Below are 22472 nucleotides of genomic sequence, written 5' to 3'. Positions count from 1 at the left end.
CTTCCATCATCAGACCCCTTGCAGAGTATTGTATTCAGCCAGTTGTGTTCCATTTGTATGCAGTAATGGAGCCGATATAAATACTATGCATTCCCAGCTTGGCTCCCAATGTGTTTATTAAATCATGAAAAATGTGAGGAATGGACATGTGGTTTTGTGTATTTTCCACTGTTTACTGTTCTAGTAGGAAAATACAAAAGAAAAAAGAGGCAGAGAGGGGGAATAGAAAGAGGGAAAGTTTAGAGACAGATGACATGGAGTTCTCCAATTATCTAATAGAACACCTTGGGTTTTGGGGCTCCCAGGATTCTCCGTAGAGTCAGATAACCCTGGGAGGTGCTCTGTTATACAAATGGAGATTTGCAAACTCATTTTGGGTCAGTGATGCATAAAGTATTAAGGGCAGAGAGTCAGAACACTACCAAGGCAAGCAGTGGTATTTTAGACCAAGATCAGCAATGGCAACGTACATATTCTCTCAGAGGAAGGCCCAAGGGTTAAAATGTTTGTGACCCCTAAATATGATTTCAGTATGTTTGGCATTATGTTTTGCTGTATAGGTATAGGTATAAGTTTTTTTTAAGCAAGTATTTCTTGTGACAGTGCTAAGCTTCTGACTTGCAGAGCGGTCAGCCTACAATGAAAGCTTCTCCAGTTTATATCTAAATGTTGATATCCTGATACACAAGGTGCTTTTATTTGATCTTCAGGTAATATACTTTGCTTAGAACAAATGTACCAGTGAGGCCAGATGCCTAGATAGATTTAAGGCTTACATACACATTGTACATTTTTAATCAGGAAAGATAGTGCTTGACCCCACTTCTTGTTCCTTAGCAAGCCACCCTTTTAGCCTGTAAAGCTGCTCATCATTATGCTAACCTAATAGGTATTCTATTAGGGTAAAGTGGCAGTACCAAATTCCATCCTCCTAGATGAAGGTAATATGTGCATATTAAAGCACCCTGAGTTTTATGGCTTTTCCGACACTCTATGTGCAGGTACCTCTGGTTGTTGTCTTTCCTATATCACACCTGCATAGACAGTTTACACAATATGGATTTTGAATGCATTAGCAAAATGCAGTCCACAATGTCTCTTTGCTGATGATTTGCTACTATTGGAAGAATACCAATAATAAACCAAGGTTTACAAGATTTAAACCATGATTTTTTTTCTCTCAAAATGCCATTAGAAAAAAATTTCAGGTGTATCTGCAGGTCAAACCACTAGATGGTGGCATGTCTTCATGTAAAGTGTGTAACAAACTCTTGCCATTGGAAACAAGAGACAGTAATTTGTTATATAACATAAAAACACAGTGCCAAATACTGTTAGCTAACAATAATACCCCAAAACTCATTTAAGAACAAGTTACCCATAATAATCAACTCAAAAGTACAAAATAATTTAACCTGAAAACAAACGATAAATAGATGGGGCCTGTGTTTTTTTCAGTGTAAAATAAATGTTAAAAAAACAAACAAAAAAAAAAAACATGGATATATTTACTTATGGTAATTTTACTCTTAAATATTATGGATGGACACATTTTGTGCCCTGGGCTTTTACTCCAATCAAAGTATTTTCCTGTTCCTTCTGGCAAAACTACATATTTTGGTTTGCATCCAGATTTATATTTGAGCGTGTATGATAAAAGTTTGATTGAAGAATTTCATCTAACAGTCACAGATGATGTCCTGAAAAAAAGAAATAAGTTATATAAAAGATCAGTGTCTAACTATATGAGAACAGTTATATGAGGCAAATGCTCCCCATTAAAAGTAGTGTTTACCTTCCCAACCCCAAAGAGCTCAATTTTTGTCTTTCCATCCACTTATATTTGTAGCATGTCCTTTGGTTAAAAAATGCACTCTTTCCACCCATTAGCCATTGTTAAGATGCCCCAAAACTCTGCACCAAACATTTTACCTTTTTCATTACACACTTGAAATGAAAAGTTTATGCTTGGGGCTGTAAAATAACAAGATGCTCTGCAGAGATGTAACATTTCTCTCTTTATCTTACAAAACTTCATCCCGCAAGATTTTCATCCTGTCATGCTCCATCCAGCAAGAGCAGTGCTCTGTGTGATTTAGTGATGATCTTGCCTAGTAGTGCTGAAAATCCTCATAGGAATTGCATGAAACCTCACAAGATGGAGTTTTGTCCTTCTTGTTATGAATGTTATGAACTATAAAAGTGCCTGATTACTTTGGCTCTAGTTGCAGTTTTTTAAATATATATATATATATAGATAAAGTTATTATTTTCTATTGTGCCAATGTATTAAACAGCTTTACAGAGTCCATAGACATGTCAGTAACTATCTTCCAAATTTCAAAGAACCTAATTTTCTTGTGAAAAAAATTTTCCTTTCTTAGAAATTACATTTTACAAACTGATACAAAGTAGCCTAACAAATTGCCACATAGCCGATCATTAGTATTCAATAGTTTTAATAATGGTGGCCAATGTATTTCTTTCTAGGTCACTTGATGTGCACCTTTTCTTAAACAGGTTTAGCATAGTTGCTAATTTTGGTGACTTCTGGAAATGTTCCAGATTTTGCCCCTGAAAGTTTAGAAATTAATGCTTCATTAATTGTACAGCCAGTTACCTACATTTTATATTACTGTCAACAAAATCCATTATAAAAGCAAATGCCAAAAGGCTGTAGTTTGGGCACCAGAGCTGTACGTTGTGTTAAAGCATACCTAAACTCAAAATTTTTACTTTACATAACATGGTACAGAACCCTTTTTTTGCAGGACCCCTTTTTTAAAAAAGTGCTGCTGCGATCAAGACAGAATGGGGTGCAAAGTCTACGTCATGCATCTTTGGAGGCTCTTGGCTGCTCCATCTGCGCATGCTGATCTCAGGCATGCGCAGATGGAACCCTTTCTTTAATTGAAGAAAAAAATTGCTGATCTCATGCATGCGCAGTGAGATCGGCAATCTTTTTCCCCATCTACGTCACCTGATCTTGCGCCTACTCAGAAGCACCAGATTGAAGACGGATATTGGAACGACGGGGGACCCAAACAAAGAAAACTCCTGACGTATTTGTGGGATTAAAGGTGTGTATTTTATTTTTTGGGGTTTGGTTCCACTTTAAGTAGAACACTGGATCTGTAACATGTTGCAGGCAGGGGCAATGTTATCAAAGAGTGCAAAAAAATTGTCATTTAAAAAATAAAAATCTCCCACATAACCTATTCTATTTTGGTGGTCAGACTACATAATAATAATAAAATAGAAAGTTTTAGCTGGGCTTTAATTTCTCCTAAAAAAAATTCTTCTGCCCAGATACAACTATAAACATATTTCCCTGATTGTTATGATCATTAGAATACCTTCCATTTTACCTACATTTTGTGTTTATAGATGCAACTTTTTACATTTACAATTTTACTTTTTCAAAATATTATTTTCAATCTATTAGCATTTATGAAGAAGCACTTTATTGCAAAAACATAATTAAATTCTGCTAAATGAACTTCATTTAAAATAGCGAGCTACCAAATGCATTATTGTAACAAAAAATATTCTATTTTTTGTAACCACTTTTTATTTTATCCAGTGTAATCATACTGTACACATAATCCTATATTGTAAGATGATAAAATTCTATCAGCTCTATTAAAAAAAACAGGGATTCTGACTATCCCTCAAACATTTCTTTGTGGGAATCTTCTAGGTCCTTGAGTTTCAGTGGCAGTAATTGATTCCTGCCGGGGAATATTTGAGGAGTCGTCAGGTTCCCTATTTTATTATTAAAGCCCAATTTGTTGTCATTGAGTGTTTTTTTCCATTGAAATTGCTCAGGTATACTTGCATGGAAAGGACCCTCTTCTTGCTGTATAATATTAATTGACTTGCCAGTTAAAGTTCTCATATATCCGGGTCATGGGAAATCTAGTGGTAGTTATACACCTAGGTTTTTATATTCGAGTATATGAATTCTGATTATTTATTTGTCGAATAGATAAGCATTTTAAACACACGTTAAAAAAATATCATGATATATCAATTCTGAATATTTATACGCCAGACATATACCCATATTTGTCCTGATCATTAGAAAACTTACCATCTTACTTTTTTGTTTATAGAACTTGGTAAATTTTCAAATTTTATTTTTATTTTTAATCATTTGCATTTATAGAGAAGCTTCCTTCACTGTCCAATCAAAGTTGGGCACAACCAAGGAGCAAAACTTACAAGATAGCCTAGAAAAAATCAGCTCTTCTGCCCTTCCAACTGTGTGATATGAGCTGTGTAAATCAGAAATACAAATCCAATGGCAGGTAAACCAGCTCACATATTTGCTTACTATCTCTGTATTTAGCGGTTTGCCTAGAGTTCGCCTTTAATTGTTTTTGACTATCAACTTTTTGATGCCATAACTTTAGCAGTGATGCTAGATAATATCAAAATGATCATTTGAAGTACAGGAGATGTACAAATGTATTGAATATGGTTGTTACATTATCTTCAGATGAAAAAACAAACATCTAAAAACAAACAATTTTCAGCTCTACAGATCAATTGTTCCGGTGGCATTTATCTGTGGAGGTTCTTTCACAAGAACATTATTTTACATGGATAAAAGGAATGTTTGCTTCAATAATGCTTATTTATATAGATCTCTACCTATTCATGGGTATCCTTAAAGTAAAGGTAAATTACCAAAATCTCATTTATTGTTACTGTCATATTGAAAGTCATTTTTAAATACATGTACTGTATCTTACTATGAGGGTTCTTGTTTAGATATTCCCTATCCCAGGGAGATTTTGCACTGATCCTGTCCACCAGCTTAGTTTCTGCATTGTCAACGTCACACAGGTACCCCATGGAGATTACAAGTGGCCATGTTAACACATATTACATAGGGATGGCTAATCATTGTCACCTTAGGAAAGATGCCCCGAAAAATGCCAGGCATTAGTGGACTAAATGTAGCTGCAAGGGATTAGATGTCCTTTGATGCCACAGCTTAAAAATATTGGAGTTTAAAAATATAAACTGTGAACTGTCCAATGCTGGGTATCCCTGCAGGTTCCTGGATGCTGGAATTAAATGAACTCCCTTGCACGTGCAAAGGAATCACATGACGGCCTGGCCAATCGAGATCGGTGAAGATACAGAATCTGGAAGAAAAGCAGCTGACGGTGGCAGCATCTGCAACTCAGCAAGGACAGGTGAGTGTTATTAAAAAAATTGCAATCAGACAGGTAAGTGTATTTTATTTAAGGGATATCACCTATACCTTCTGAAATATAGACAAATGTTTTATTAATTTAGTTTAGTATTAGAGTGTATCCTGCACCCCTGACACCAATGTTTTTGATTTTTGCAGACAGTAAAATACACATTTATAATGGACTTCATAAATTAAAAACTGGAAGCATAAGATACAGAAGATCAGATCAGAAGTGGAAATCATAAAATGCAATTTTCAATATCAAATCTGAAAAAAATACATTGCAGATGTTTTACAAGTTTGAGATTCACTGGCAGGCATGATGGAGACAGAGCTATGTGTGAGGACACAGCTGAACAAGGAATTTTAGAATTTAACACATTCCATACAATTTATCCCCGCACTCTCTCTAACAAGGTTCCCTGGCATGTTGAGCGCTGCTCCATGCGGCATTCCTTTCAGGCACTGGGGGAACCTAACAGGAAACATCTGCTCTTCTTACAGGACACATGTCAAGCCATTCCAGCTAATAGTCCTCTGGTAAGTACTGAAAAGAGTTGGATGTTTTATGGATACAAAGATACTGCATTCTGTATTGTCACCTTCTACACTCACCAAGTAATAATGTGTAATCGCATTTATTATAGGGATATGGTGCAGCATATTAGAAGACCAAATGCTGCAGGAGCTGCAGTACAACTCAGTACAGTACAATTTATTAAAGGGGATCAAATAAAAATTTGTAGTTTTTTCATTTTCAATGCTTTACCCTATATAAAGAAAAAAGGAGGAAAACCATTTTTACCTAATTTGTAAACAGAAGAAATGAGTTATTCACTGGTTTTCTTCTCCAAAAAAAATGGTTGACAAATACATATTATTTTTTTTCTAATGTAGGGGAGAGAGAGAAAGATAAGGAATTGTATAATTGTATAGTATAGTATTATGCTCATGTCTAGTGATGGGCAAACTCACCCTGGCTTTGGTTTGCTACATGTTCCTAACATTCTCAACTGGGAACTGGAAACCCAGGCAGGGGTAAACCCTGGGTGATGTGTACATATTACCTGGCTGGAACAGGGTTGGTATTGTAAAGAGAGACCACCGGCTGCCTGTTGTTCTACCGGCTGGTGTTTGGTAAGGGCTATACAATTTACATTTAATTTCAACACAGCCAGTTGTAATTTAAGTAGCATTGGCTCATGTTTGCCTCTAACAACCACTAATAAATGGGATCACTGCACATTGTGTACATTAGCTATCAGCTCCTGTCGGCATTTCCTTTGGCTTTTAAAGTGCTAACATTCACCTGTGTGAATATGCATATGGTTGCAGAGAGGTAAAAGTCTCTCTTTTCTGAGTAATAGGTTACCTTGCTATAAACTTGAATGTAGGTAGAAAATAGTCTCGGCCAGCCCACTATCTAGTTTGTATGCTCTTCCCGTGTTTGTGTGGGTTTCCTCCAAACATAAAAAACATAAAGGTAGGTTATTTGGCTTCCCTTCAAAACTGTCCTTAGACTATGAAATATGACTAATGGTCCGGATAAAAGATTGTGAGCTCCTCTGAGGGACAGTTAGTGATATGACCAAGTGAACACCATTTGTGTAATATTTCAGGGCTATAAATAGCATGTTAGTATTAATGAATAAAATAAAAATGTACATTAGTAGATGACTGGTAGGGTAAGGAAGATAATAAAAATAATAGGGAGAGAAACAGAAGGTATTAAAGATAAGGTATTGAGGAAGGGAGGGTAGCAACCTCAGCCATTAGCTATAGAACTAACCTAAAAGATAGACTTCCCCAAAGATAGTGTGGAGAATGCCTAACTGCTATTCCTACCACCAGGGGTTGATGAACAGTTCTGTGATGTCTTCTTTCATTGGCAGTTGCTCCATGCCATTACATGGTCCCTATCTGTACACTATTCGATAACGATACCGTAGGTAAGGTACTGAGTGAGCGCACCAATACCTGGGCATACTTTTTCTGGCCACTGTTAAAAAGTGGTACACTATGCTCTGTATAGCAACAGCAGTCAGCAAGTGCAGAGTTAGGGCTGGGCTTCTTTATTCGAAAGTCCACCATTCTATGAAAAAAAACCAATATCATTAAAACACCAAGCATTGTTTGTAAAATCATTGTAAAGAAATACTTAAATTTGGATAATGAACATCAACTAATAAATATGTAGGCTTATTAACATATAATAAAAAATTTAACTGATAGGTGTGTATTTTCTCTATAAATCACATACATTTTTACCTATTGTTCTTTTTTAGCCATTTTCAAAAAGTATATCTTCCTCAAAGCCTTACGATCTATTTCTAGGAAAGAGAAATGTACAATCAAAGTTATTGGGGAACATCAATGCAGAAAAGAGAGAAAAATCTTTGCTGGTTTGACTTATTTATAGAGCAACTCAGACAAGCACTCTGGGGGAGATGGGATTGTTCCTGAACAACTGACTGCACAATTTAGCCTGGGGACAGCTTATAAAATCAACTCCAGATATTTAGGCTTTACATACAATGAGAAAGGGTTGGAAGCTTTATTTTTTTTTTTTGCAAAACCAGAATCGGTAGATTTCGTTTAACATTCTGTGACCACTAAGGAAGTAAAGGGAGATCTTAAAGTCCCACTTTAAATATGGGATTGGGCAGGGCTTTATTGCAAAAAGGGGCAAAAGGTATTCCTATATGCCTGATTGTTGCCCCAGCAGTGAAAATTTGCAGGTGCAGCTCAGCATTGGTGGCTAGGATACCCGGCACATCACAGGTTTCCTTGCGGGTGCCTGGGACTGAATGAGCTCCTGAGTGTCTGTGTTGAAGTTATTACATTCTGGGCCAGCCAAACCAAGCTGGCCAAAGATCGGAATATAGAAGAAAGAAGAGAATGGCGGCACCCACAAGGGAATGGGGACAGGCAAGTTATCTCCATGGTTTAGTTCCACTTTAAATGTTTAACCAATGCAATATTTAGAATTCATTTGTGTAAATAGATTCTTTCGAGGTTCAATAACATAGAATAAAGTTTGTTCTTTTATCTAATTCCTAAGCATATTAGCGCAGCAGGATGCATACACATGGATAAGATTGTGTGATATGAAGCATCTAGATTATCATATATTAGGGTTAGTGACAAATCAGCAATTACCGAGCTGCATTTTAAGCAGGGAGGTTAATCATTCATTTACTGAAATAAAGTAATTAACGGACCTTCATAGGAGTTTACCATACTGTACCAACGCTGGTTCTAGAACTCAATCCATCATTACGAACCTGATGTGTCAAAGCATCAGTACTGGAGCTGGAATTATTTCCCCAGGGACACCAATCAAACTCAAAGTCTCAGGGTAGATTTGATCTGATTGGTTGGTGTGCCGAATTAACTGCAGATCTTAGAAGTGACACTTTGATGCATGGGTCCTTTGTGTCTTAGAAGTGATTTAACTTACCATTTAGGATGTGATTTTGAAGCCCAGTAAAATCAGCATTACAATCTGTTTGAGTAGAGTGTTTCAGAAATACAAATTTATTACAATGAACATGTAAGGTTGTGTGTATACCCAATGATCCGACATTTGGTGAGATATGGGCTAAGGGTTCCCCCTTAAAGCAGAACTAAACCCAGTTTATACTCACCAGTCTAATCCAAGTTCCTGAGTTTTACATTCACTTGTCTTGCCCCACCTAAAGGTTTCTCCATCAGCTAGCAAATAAACCCTACTTCCAAATGGTCTCTTGTGCGGACTCTCATCAAAATTCACTTCTCTGCTGATGAAGCTCTACTCTTGAACAACCATAACCAGTGTATTTTCAAGGCTGAAACCTTGCACAATATATTGGGCTGCTCTGTCAATGTTACTGTTAACGGAAATTTAAAATAAAATAAAGAATATTCAATTTACATCACAATCAACAAAAAAGACTGCAAATATATTTTTTTTAAATTACAGGTCCTCTTTAATAAAACAATCACATTATTAGAATGCAACAGAAACATCAATAAAGAAACTATTACAAAATATATAAATATCACATGGAGGTAATATATCACATTTCTGAAAAATCAGATGTCTAATGGTCCCATATGCCTCTATTGATTTTTAAGAAAGAGTGCAGCTCCGCATTGTATCCAGCGATTCTGGTTTCCACCACATGGTACGTCAATGTTGGTCACGACTCGATCCCGCTCAGCACTGGTGTACACTGGTAGAGAAATGCACTCCTCCGGAAAATAGATACCATGTGAATTCTGTTGATACAATAATGTAATAGGTATAAAAGAACCTGCTACCTGCTTCATAATCTACAACATCATATGAGTATCTGTGATAGGCTTAGCCTTTCTTAGGTTGAGTTATCCGTAAATGTTCTCAAACCTGACAGTGCCTGCACCAACAGGTCAACAGCAGTAGATCTTGTGCTCTCACATGCTAAGTAAATAACCACTGGCACCCATTTGAATTTTTGTTGGCCTTAGGCATACTTTCCCACTATCAATGAAAGGGGGTTCCTCTCCCATTAACCACCAATGTCGATGGTGCTCCCTTCAATAGACCACCAATGAAAAGAGATATTTCTTCCACTGGCCACCAATATAAAAACGCAGCGGTGTGAAGGTTTCCCGTCTCCATTAACAAACAGAAGTGGACATTTTCCACTGAACATCAATATGTTGGGGAATGCCTTCACAGAACACTAATGAACACAAGTGTCTACTTTTCTAATTAATTCAGGGTAGAAAGGTTTAAAAGAAGCTTGGTCTTACAGGATCCCCCTAGAATTCTACAAAGAAAAAGCAGAAAGCGTGTATAAAATGATAAAGTCATAATCCTGACATACAACAGAGTTTCTTTTAGGAAGCCTGCTAGTTTTTTCGGTCAAATGTTGACTTTGCCGATGGCAGGAGGGGAGCTTTTAAATTATAACATAATAGTGGCACATTACCAAAGATATATTAAGTCATCAATAAAAATGTAATTGCCTATAATCTTGGCTGTGCATGTTATTTCTGTGCCAGAGGAGATTTCTAATAATTTATTGATAACATTGATTAATGGAAGCTTTATTTGGCACAGTAAAACAACTTACACAGCTTTCATGTTACTTTCAGTGCCATTTAGAAAGGCCAGGGTTTTCAGCTCATGCCCCATCAGGGGGGCTCAGGTACAGGTACTGGCATTAGTGGTTAACATTTATATGTATTAGCCCTGATGCCCAATCTGCAAATTGAGTCAGTTTCCTCTAGCAAGTCTTCAGTCTAGAACCATTTATTGGCATACTGATGATGCGTGGCCCTTATTAAGTCAAGAACTGCGGCTGAAACCCATTATATTGTATAGCTACTATTACTGTACCTGTGTAATCCAAGCCATATAACAAGGTGGCACCATCGATACACTCGGAAAGTCATGCTGGTTTTCTGAAAGTTGATTTCCATCAAAACTGCATCCCTCCAGCTGCAGTCCGCTGATCTAACAACACAAACACAGGAGATCATCAGCTGCAGCTTGCTGTCTTAGATGCATATGATACATTCATGACCAGTAAAGTGGAAAGGCCTGGAGCATTAGACATACGTGTAAATAACAGGAAGACAAGGAATGCACTGTGATGGGTGAGAAGAGGAAATCCAGCTTCAAAACAAACACCTCAATTATTCCTCATTGTTAACTTAAAGGAGATTGGAATTTGCTTTTGCAATAAAAAGTGTGTAGAAATGTCAAAGCTTAGCAGGTGGTATTGTTTTAGAGGAAGCTGAGCTGCAATAGACTGAATATACTTCTTGCATCACTCAGCAACCCAGCAGTGTCCACAGATACCACAAACAAAAAAAAAAAATCTATATATATATCACGCACTTTACCCATATTTACCAAACTACTATTAAAAAGCATTGAAAATGTTGATCCACGTGTTACATCCATCCATGTTTCATGATTGCCTCATGGAATCAGGAAGGATTTTTTTTCCCGTTAAAGCAAATTGTACCAGGGTTTTTTTTTTGCCTTTCTCTGGACCAACTATGTCCTATAGGGTTATATATCTGGGATATGTTTATTTCCCTAGTGGTTGAACTTGATGGACTTATGTCTTTTTTCAACCTGACTTACTATGTAACTATGATGAGTGTGTACTTCCTCTCTATAAACTTTCCTTGATACTGTTGTCACTGCTTACCCAGTCTAGATTGATGTGGCCTTAATTGTAATCTAATTGTACATTGTTACCAGCAGAGTGGGTCATGAATAAAACATTACAATACATCTATAGACCAAAAATTTTATAGGATAGAGTTAGAGGATATAGAGATAGATTAGGATAGAGTGTGGAAGTCCGGGGATCTCATTTCCCTCATTTCCTGATATTGAACCTTTTTGTGAAACACTGCCTTACAGGGTCCCAAATCTACTCTGATAAAAAAAATGTTTTGGCTATAAATACACTTAAGTTTCAGCTTTTATGAGAATCGTATGAATAGAAAGCTTTCACAAAGCAAACTACATACAGCACTAGAAATGTTAGAAATGTTAAACACAGATGGGGGTGCTGTCACTTTAAACAAGCTGTTGACAGGCTTTCAGAAAGATTTAAGCAGTGCTGCAGCATTTAGACTACCTGAAACTAATAAAAATATGCCTAATTGGGCCTAATTTGTCAAAGCTCTCCAAGACTGGAAATATTAGACTATATTGAGAGAAACTGGGCAATCCAGGATTGAAACCAATTGCCAAATATTAGCAAACGGTTTTAAGAAATCCAATCCAGGTTTGCTGGATCACCCAGGTTCAGCTATGATAGTCTATCTTCTCCTGTCTTGGAGAGCTTTAATAAAATCAGGCGCATTTTAGGCAGCAAATTCAAGTCAGGGGAAAAACAAGACGTGCAATACATCTATTTTTGGGACCTTTATTGCAGTTTAACTGCACTGGTTTAAACAGGATTCTTTGGAAAATGTCCTAAACAGAAGTCCTCAGCATCCAAACTCTTATACCAGTCTCTAAAAATAATATCATCTTAAACATAGAGGGCTCAATGAAATTTTAATTTGATATAAGCAGATCCTGTTACTAGTGACAATCAGATACAATGAATAGATCTCATTACATGGCGTGCTGTGCTGGTAGAAGAGACGCGTGCACACCAGAGTCTATTTCATATAAAAGTCTAAACATAATGGTAGGATTAAAGACACCTAAATGAGCAGCTATTATCATCAATCAACTTCCTTTAATTATTCTCTAATTGTTCTAAATACAAATCCAGCTATTCAAGGATAGGCGTGCTTTAATGGAACAATGTCGTTAAACACCATTTGGTGTGGCTGAACAATGCTCAACCCAAACACAAATGGAGCCAAAATAAATAATATGAGTGAGCGGGGAATATTACACCCACTGAAAAACAATGGAGGCAAACAAGCAATCAACAAGCAGCTGCTATCTCCCGAACTCTGCTTAGGTATAGTTGGAACACAGAAGTCCATTAAACAACATGTTTGGTGTTTAATAGGATCAAAATTTTTCCTTTTATTTTTCTCAAGCGTTATTCGCGTCTGTGACGTCTGTGGAACTAATGTTTTGTCCAAGAGAAGGATCTGTGCAGAACAAAACAAAGGAAGTCATTTGGTGCCACCCTATTTAGGAGTAGAAAGACCATCCAAAGTAAAAGATTCTGGAATCAGCTGCAGTACAGGCTCCAACCTTGCAGTGTTCTCATAGACAAGGTTCCTGCCATTGTCAACCACTTTACTGCATGCAGTGCAAAGTAATATGATTACAGATGTGGGAATATAGAACCAATACATTGCAAAAAATCATGATAAATAGCTTATAGTATATTATTAATATTACCTTTTATTTAAAGAACACCAACATATTTAGTACGCTCTGTATTACATGAAAATTTCCACATTTATTAAAAAAAAAAATATCAGCAAAGATGTACAGCATGGGCAGCCAAAAAGGTAAATATAATATACTGTCCATCCATGTAAGGCTTTTTTTATTAGTCACTTTAAAAAGGAACTAAACTAAAATAAAACAAAAACTGGAGGTTTCCTAGATTGGCTCCAGTGTCCTCCTGGAATCCACCTTCGTTTCGGCGTGGTGGAAGCGCCGGGCGCCGCCATCTTTGTTCCTCTTTTTCTGCCTACATCACCAAATCCCACACTGCACAGCCATGAGATCAGGTGACATTTTTCCCCCCATTGAGGAAATTGCTCCTTCCATGCATCCCTGGGATTGGGCATGCTCAGAAGGAACCGCCAGAAGCCTCCTGGGATCCATGATTGTATGTATCCCAGAAGGCTCTGCGCTCACGGGATTGGGAAGGAATATTTTTCTCCTTTTGGAGCAAACTGAACAATAAGTGTTTTGTGCCTCTCTCTGGATCAATTGTGCATATATGGTTTTATCTGGCATAAGCTGGTTTGTAGTTTGTTTCCCTAGTGGTTGAACTTGATGGACTTGTGTCTTTTTTCAACCTAACTGTTTAACTACATGTGATTTCAAAGCACAGATATAGAGAAAAAATATGGTACTAATATAAAAATATCATACAGGTTACCATATGCTGTTACAAAACTATACCTCTGGTCCCACTAATTTTTCTGACAACTAAGAAGCTTTAACTTATGATTTTTTCCTTAGGACATACGCTCACCCTTATGACATGCAAATGGAAGATTTGTGACAGCGATATCTGTCCTGGCTGAACATGAATCACCCCACTAGTTTCTTATAGTTATAAGAGGCTTTGATGGCAAGGCTTTTCTGCAGTAGTTTATGTCTCTATTACCTTCTACAAGGCTATAACAAATGTGCTATGCAGCATTTGGCATGGAAGTGATTGGTGCAGTTTGGTGGATTTAGACAAGCACCATATCATCACTAGAATTCTAAACAGAAGCCAATATTTTCTTGTCAGTAGCAATGGAAAAACTGTTTTGGGTAGACAAATTTAAAAATATATATATTTTTAATTTCTGCATTTAACACATACTTTAAATCAGAATAAAATACTTCATAAATATTTAATGCAGATAGATATTTAGGCTGCGACCCGTACCATTCCTATTAATAAGTGTGATTATATAAAGCAGAACTGCAGGGAGAAAACTGCTGACATGTGAGGTTCTGCAGCTTATTATTCTATAATACGGAATGGTGCCAGACAGCAGCTATTATAAACCATCCTGTGGGCTGTTAATTTAATTGTTGACTTCTACAGAGGTCACATACAACTACACACTGTTTGCAAATTATGCCAAGTAACAAGGAAAACACAACTGGCTGTTTGACTAATAGGGAAACATGGAGAAAGGTAAATCACAATGGAGTTTTAAAAGAGTTTTATTATGTATTGAGCTGAGCTGCATACCAATGACCAGAACATCTTGTCTGAACATGACGTTTTCATTGTGCCGTGTGATGTTTATTGTGTGTTTTATTACCTTGACTTGGAGCTTGGCATCGTGAATGCGTCCTTTCCAGGATGCTACAAATCTGAGGTTATCCATTGAGCAGTTCATTGTTCTGGTAAGACAGAAATTGTGGCAAAGACATTAAAAGGAAGACTTGTAGGTGTACAGAAAGCTTACAGCTGTATTATGTTTATTTACTAAACAAAGTAAGGGAGTGGGCAGCTATGTTTCCTGAAAACATGACTCTGCAGACCACAGGCATTTATCAACCTCCATATATATAGATTTTTCTTTGTTATATCATCCAGGGGTTAAATCAGTGGTTCCTCTTTCCTGTTCACAGCGCCCTTAGCGCCTTGGAAATTGTTTTAAGGCACCCCTGGGCCAAAACAAATTCCTAATTAATGTAAGGCCTAACAGCAGTTCTATTTCTTCTGGCCTAGGCTTTAATTAGCTTGAAAACAAAATATATAAATAAAAAATGTATATCAATTAAATTACTTCATACAAGCATTCTAAAATAACCATAAAAGCACACCCCTCAGTGACAGATCTTCCTTGAAATACTCCTCAGTAACAGATCTCACTTAACAGATCCCCCCTCCTGCCATTAGGCAGCCCATTAGATTCAGGTTTGCTTGTTCCCATGCTGATTCCTGGCTTCACCTAGCTACTTTGGCTTTTTCTTCTGCTCCCCCCCAACTTGTGACTTTAATAATCGGCTAGTGGGGGTGGTGGAAGAATGGCAGGAGAGAGTGAGAGAAGCAGAGGCCTAACTAAAGCAACTATGGAAAATTGCCATGGTGCACTTGAGTGCAGAAGCAACTAATTTGGGAACCGATGCATGTAAATTCAAACAATTAACTTCTCCTATTTGCATCTTTTTGATCTGGTGTGTATATATATATATATATATATATAAATATATATATATATATATATATTTGAAGGAGTTCTGTTGTGTGCAACATTGCACAGTGGGGAAAAAAAATTAACAGCGGTATTTCCCGGGAAAAAAAATGCACAATAAATCTGCATACAATGAGAAAGATGCCAAGTTAATTTGTCAACCTGTAATTGGTAATTATTATTATTATTATTACACAGTATTTGTATAGGGCCAAAATATTATGCAGCGCTTTACAAAGTTCATAGTCATGTCACTAACTGTCTCTCAAAGGAGCTCACAATCTAATGTCCCTAACCATAGCCATATGTTTAATAATACCATCTAAGGTCAATTTTGGGGGGGAAGTCAATTACCTGAAATGCATGTTTTTAGAATGTGGGAGAAAAATGGAGTACCCAGAGGAAACTCACGCCAACTACGGGAGAACCTGCAAACTCCATGCAGATAGTGTGCTGGCTGAGATTCAAACCTGGGACCTAGCGCTACAAAGGCCAGGGTGCTAATCAATAACCCAACTTAGTGATATTTAAGCAATTTATATACAAAATATCCTCTAACTACATTGCCACATGGTTGCTGTATTGGTTTTCTCAACCTTAGCCTCAACCTTATTTCATCCCAACCACAACACTAACACATTGCTATATATATACGACCCTAAAGTTTCAGAAAGTATTTGTTTGTCTTTCGTCAAACTGGGAACACCATGAACCTGCAGGACATAAATATTTAAAAAAAAATCAAAAACTGAGCAAAATTCAGCAGGCTGGTTGAGTACAGACATGCAAAGTGTCATCAGAGATCTGTAGAGCGCAAGAACTCCATCCAATAAGAATTAAGTTAAAAGATAAATTTTGATTGGTTGCTTTGTGATGCATGTGTTGTACTATATACATCCACTTTATCTTCTTCTTACCTTTACTAGAGAAAAAAAAACCTTAAAAGTAATTTAATATTTTTGTATTGTATCTCAAGTGACAATACCAAAAAAACTGTAGTTTCACATAATGTCAGGCTATGTGTATTTGTTTGACTTTAATTATGAGCAGTGGCAGTACCTGCTGTGAAAGCTCCTCAGAACTGTTTGCTCAGGCAGGTTCATTAGTGAATAGTTCATGGAGGCTTAAAATAGCCAGGAATACTCTTTGCAGACAGATTTCATTTTCTACAGGCCTAAAATTTTTTTTTATACAAAATGTTACATCCAATAAAAATCTTTTCACCCATTACCCATAAACGTCCTATGAGTGTAAAGAAGATTCCCAGAACAACAAATAAACATAAGAGAATGTGTAGATTTACCTTGCAGTTTCTTGACGTAAAGCATTTAGGAATGTATCTGGATGGAAAAGTTCTGACAGGTCTAATGTGTCCGATAAAAGAGTCTGCTTCTCAGCTTTCTCCACCCAATTCTGTATCAAATATAAAACAGAATATATATATATATAACTAATATATATAACGGAAATTTAAAATGCAGGAAAAAAAAATAATTTTAGGGTCATATTTCCAAAATTACCAATCTCTAGCAAAAACAATCACTGGGAGGCCTGGGTACTTGGTGCAGAAGTCATTATTAAACAGTATTTATACAGCACCATCAAATTACGCAGCGCTGTACATTAAATAGGGGTTGCAAATGACAGACAGACACAGACAGTGACACAGAAGGAAAAGAGGATCCTGCCCGAAAGAGTTTACAATCTAAGGAACATCTGGGTCTTTTGCAGAAGGATTTGTTACCCAATAAAGAAAGGAAAAGCCACAATTGAGCAGACTGTCCAAACAACTCTATCATTCACAAGACAAACAGTATGTAGGAACATTGGACAGTTTAAATTTTAGATGTTTTGTCTCAGGAGTAAAATAATATGATTTTCATACTCTGCATAAAATCTTTTTCTTTGTGTTCTTTGAAGGACACATAGGGTCATAAATGGCTGAGCTGCATTCTGTAGGAGGCTGCAGCTGAGGACTCTTCCAGAATCTATAAATCTCGCCTGTGACCCACCCTGCAGCTTTATTAAAAATCACTGTTTTAAAAAAAAATATATATAAAAAAAAGGATAAAAAAGAGAACAAGGTTTCTAGCAGAAAGCCTAGAACAAGCAGGGGCCTGGTTTGTATCTACTGCTTTGAGTGACACTATAACCCATATGTTATATAATAAAATCTAGGTATATGCTCCAATGAATGGAAAAGAAAAAATATGTTGAAAATGGAGCTGCTTTAGGGTATACTATTTTTAAACTTTATATTAACTCTTACAGACTCTGTTGTTTATTGGATCCTTTTACAGAGAAAACATGTAAGAAGTATACAGCTTTACAGATTGGTACTATCTATAATCAGAATGATATAACGAGTAGTAGTGGCACTTCTTTGATATTCTATGAATTGCTGAGAGAGACGTTCATCACGGTGGTATGACAAACCTTCATTTAAAAGAGACACACAATTAGGCAATCATGTGCAAATTTTATTGTATCATAGTGTTGTTTTGATGGAGCTGAAGGAGTAATTCTAAACAAAGCTGCCAAAATATAATAAATATGTTCCTGTTGGCATTGGCTAGCTGTATGGCAGAGTTGATACATGCTCCTCTGGGAGTGGTAGAAGCTTTTACTCTGTAATGGAAAAGTTGTATAATATGAAAGAACATAAGAGTGAATATTTTAATTAAGCACATGAATGAATGAGAATTCAAATTGAGCATTGGTTCATCCAATTAACCAACATTAACTTTTCAAAGTGAACATACACTTTCCATGAAGACCTCTTGAGGCCAATTTGAAGGTAATAACAATATAAGCTTGTACACATAACATCACAAACACACAGAAACAAAGGTTTACTTCAGCATGCATGAAACTACTTTTTATATAAGCTATATGGCACATACACCTATGGTCTTTGCCCTGGGCCCCTTCAATGTTTTGATAGGGCTGTGAATTTTCACCTAAGTCAAACTGTTGTCCCAAGTTTACCATATCCTCCTACATAAAATCTACTGGAGGGCAGACGATGCACCATTTTCGTGGCCACATGAATCAATCAAGTCCACTGGAAATAATCAATTGTTTTACTGACAACTTACTGACATCGACAACTATGGAAAGCTCTATCTTGCGCTGCTGCTGGATTCTAGGTGGCAGTAAAGGCCAAATAGGCATTCAAACTCGAAAGCAAAAAAAACTATTTGGGTGAAATTGTCTATGCAAACAATATCACTAAAACCCCATACAGACTTTACTATGGTAACGTAAATTCAAAAGTACTTTTCTATATATTTAATTCTGTAGCTTCCATTAAAATAATACTTAGTCACCCCCCGGCATGAAGATCCGAGCTCAGTGCTGCGTCCCTGTCTTCCAATTGTGCTTTTGTGATGCTCCAAGGGTTTCTAATGGAGACTACAATTGACCATTTTAAAACACATAATGCAAGCATGGTATACTGTTGTCACCATCATAAGCCTGACCTGAGAAATGCAATGCAGTCATTGGACCTGATTTATTAAAGCTCTTCAAGGCTGTAGGAGGATACACTTTCATTGGTGAACCTGGGTGATTCAGAAAGGCTGGAATGTATCTGGTTCAGAATTGAAAACATTTGCTGGCAAATTACTTTTAGTAAATGTATTTTAGGTTTAATGGATCACCCAGTTTCACTGAAGTGTATCCTCTCCAGCCTTGGAGAGCTTTAATTAATCAGCCCCATTGTTGGAGAGCATGTAGGAAGGGAGTTACTATTAAGAGGCTACAGATTAAGTGCACCTAATGACAGCCAAGCATGAAAAAAAAAAAAATACGGAGGCAAGTTTTTAGTTAAATTGTCTATGATACATGAGGCTTTTACAAACTAAATGTCATTCATTTTGGGTTTTTATCTACCTTTGGGACTAAACAGCCCTAATCAGCATTGCAAATAAAATAAAAACAAAAATCACTGCTATATTTAGCCTGAAATCCAGCGGTATGATACAAATATATATCTCTGGAGAAGGCTCGCATTTAAGCCAGGATGACTGATTGCTGTCAAAGTAGCATAACGCCAGCTCCTCAGCGACCTGTCAAAACAGCGATCACAGTGTTCAAGTAATTAAGAACTCTGGGGAGGTGAGAACTATTTTAAGTTCAAGCGCACATCTCAGGTTTTGTTTTGAAATTAATTGCTTGCCGGACTGATTGTAGATCCCTGTGGGATTGCTTTTAATAAGAGTTGGAAGAGCTTTGCATCCCAGAGTCCATTCTCAGACAGCCAATTAAAGCGCAAGTGTGGGTGGCCACTACCAGCAATCTCTGAGTGCAGAAGACAATCTGCATTTTTGTATAGCATTTCCAACTGCAATCATTTCAGAGGTTCTGTTGATTCATTAGTAGCTACAATGGAGCTACAATCAAACAAATGAAGTTGTAACGTCATGGTTCAGCTTGGAAAATGATCTCCCATACTTTACATATCATGGCATATTAACTGCCTGGAGAAAGTCAACTGTGTCGTGGCATGACTGCACCTATATCTGATGATAGTAGGGAATTACACAAAATGTTGCAACACTGATTTTTTTTTCTTCTACTGCTAGCTTTGTGACCTCTATTTGTACCTTGAAATTAATTTACAGTAGACACATTTCCCCATTAATTAATCTAAACTATAGGCGAATTAGGAAAAAACACACCAAATTATATAAGTATATGCCTAATGTGGAGCTACATTTAAAAGTTAAAACATTTTAATCATGGATTGATCATTCCCTTTAACTGCAATATAGGACACACACCAGTCCAGTTTAGACTCTTGACAGCACAGCAGCAGGAACAACTTATTGTCACTCTCTTTGGAAATAAGATAATAGAATCTTCAATAATGAAATTAACAAAGAACCCGTGAAGTACTATTGCGGCATCTATTTTCCTCTCCCACACTTATATCTCATACCGGAACATCAGACACTAACAACTTCCACTATTGAAGTCCTAAGCTCCTACGCACAAATCTTTCATTTCATGACACCTAATTCGTTGGGGCTGATTTATAAAAGCAATCCAAGTCTGGAGAGGACACATTTTTTTGGTGAAGCTGGGTGACCCAGCAAACCTGGAATGGATCTGGTCCAGGAGTAAAAACATTTGCTAACAAATACCAAATTACTTTTAAGAAATTTATTCCAGGCTTGCTGGATGACCCGGCTTCACAGTGTAAAGTGTATTCTCTCCAGCCTTGGAGAGCGTTTATAAATCAGACTCATTGTCTTTAACACTTACTGATGCTTTCATTTCCCCTGAAGAAGCCTATCTGGCGAAACGCGTATGGATTAAGTGGACATCACTTCCATACTAAATGTAATGTTTAAGATGATGTATGAACCCTGTTTTTTTGTAATTATTTCATGGATGGTGAAACAAATTATGCCATGCAATAAACTACCTTGTTAATGTAAAAAAACAAACATAATGCAAGCATGGTCCACTGTTGTCACCATCACAAGTCTGACCTGAGAAATGCAATGCAGTCATTGGACCTGATTTATTAAAGCTCTTCAAGGCTGGAGAGGATACACTTTCTATGGTGAACCTGGGTGATCCAGAAAGCCTGAAATGGAAAACAATGGCCACAAACCTCATCTTTTTTTCCCCTTTCCCTACAATATTTGACATTTGAGGGGTTGGCAATTTCTAATTGTACCAAGTGGGGAAAGCCTCATATTTTAAAATTGGATCACTCTCTATACCTTTCAAAAATCTCTGAACCATGCTTGCAGTTCCCTAAAGCTGCTTGGACTGAACGAATGGCCAAAAATTAGGACAAGGAAAAGAAGAAGGAAGAGAATGGCTCCTGAAATAGAACAGGTGAGTTTAAACTGGGTTTAGTTTTTTTATAATTATTTTTATTTTTTAAAGCACCTGAATTTGGGAAAGAGAGAAGCAGCCATGGGATCATGTCCAACAATTATTAGAGCCCTATGGATTATCTAATGAGATTGTTTTTTGGATCTGGGATTCCTGTACCACTTTTGAAGCTCTTTGATCAGTACCCCACCAGCATTAGATTACCAGTCATCAAAGGAGTTGCTCTGACATAGGATCTGCTCCCCCATTAAAATGTTCCCCCTTTCCTATATTGACATATTTCAGAACAGGGCATGGACATGTAACAAACAAATGTAAGTGCTTAAATTCTATTTCAGATAATATACTTTTTTATGCACATTTTTAGGAACCGCAGTACCAAGGCCGTTGTTATCAGCATCCGACCAGCCTTTCCGAATCTATTTATTTTTTTGTTAAACTTTTATGTTTTCTATTCCTATGGCGTTTCTTTCTAAAATGCACTTTATTGATTTTCTTAGCACAACTGCCATGTTTTCAGCTTCTATCTTAGCACATTTATTTGAAGGAATAAACTGTGAGTTCAACAAGGAATTATCTCAGATTTTCTGGGACTCCAGAGCTGCACTGCAGGTTGTAGCAAATAAGATGTCTCACTTCTAGAGTCTGAGCTGCAGTCTTTTCAGTGATGGAGCAGTCACCAGGCAGGGGACAGAACACAGCAACACTGTAAACATGTCAGTGTGAGCCAAGACTTGTCATTTGCAAGAACTTGTCTCAACCACACTCCTACTTTGTGAGTAAATGAAATGCTGAGCTCCAGCTGTTCCAATATAATGATTTCAGTCCTTTAATCATATCTAGTATGGAAGAGTCATGTATTTATAAACTAAAGCTTGACCTATCACTAGCTAAAGCCATTATGAGACAGCACCGAAGCTGGGCTGCCTAGATGAAAGGATGGCATCTTAGGATTTTCAATGCCTGACTTTTTATTAGGTATATTTATTTTACAATTACAAAGGCTTCAGTGGGTGTTTGTAGAAATTTTATTACCGTTTAACACAAATCTTTTCACTTTAATAAGAAG

The 22472-nt window shown here is 36.9% G+C and overlaps 1 protein-coding gene across 1 annotated transcript in view; it reads right to left on the bottom strand.

Moving 5' to 3' along the window:
• Positions 1 to 9153: 9153 nt before the first annotated feature.
• Positions 9154 to 22472, bottom strand: part of DYNC2H1 (dynein cytoplasmic 2 heavy chain 1) — a 226246-nt gene continuing 212927 nt past the window's right edge. The window contains exons 86-89 of the mRNA XM_072398645.1: positions 16854 to 16963; positions 14672 to 14753; positions 10575 to 10691; positions 9154 to 9469 (exon numbers count right to left, since the gene is read on the bottom strand). Of these exons, the coding sequence (XP_072254746.1) occupies positions 9311 to 9469; positions 10575 to 10691; positions 14672 to 14753; positions 16854 to 16963 (468 nt within the window). The 3' untranslated portion in view covers positions 9154 to 9310. The remainder of the gene's footprint in view (positions 9470 to 10574; positions 10692 to 14671; positions 14754 to 16853; positions 16964 to 22472) is intronic.

Source organism: Pyxicephalus adspersus, chromosome 1, assembly GCF_032062135.1.
Source record: "Pyxicephalus adspersus chromosome 1, UCB_Pads_2.0, whole genome shotgun sequence".
In the NCBI taxonomy this organism is placed as follows: Eukaryota; Metazoa; Chordata; class Amphibia; order Anura; family Pyxicephalidae; genus Pyxicephalus; species Pyxicephalus adspersus.
Note: the sequence above shows the minus strand (reverse complement) of the source record. Positions and strands in the feature narration are given on the sequence as shown.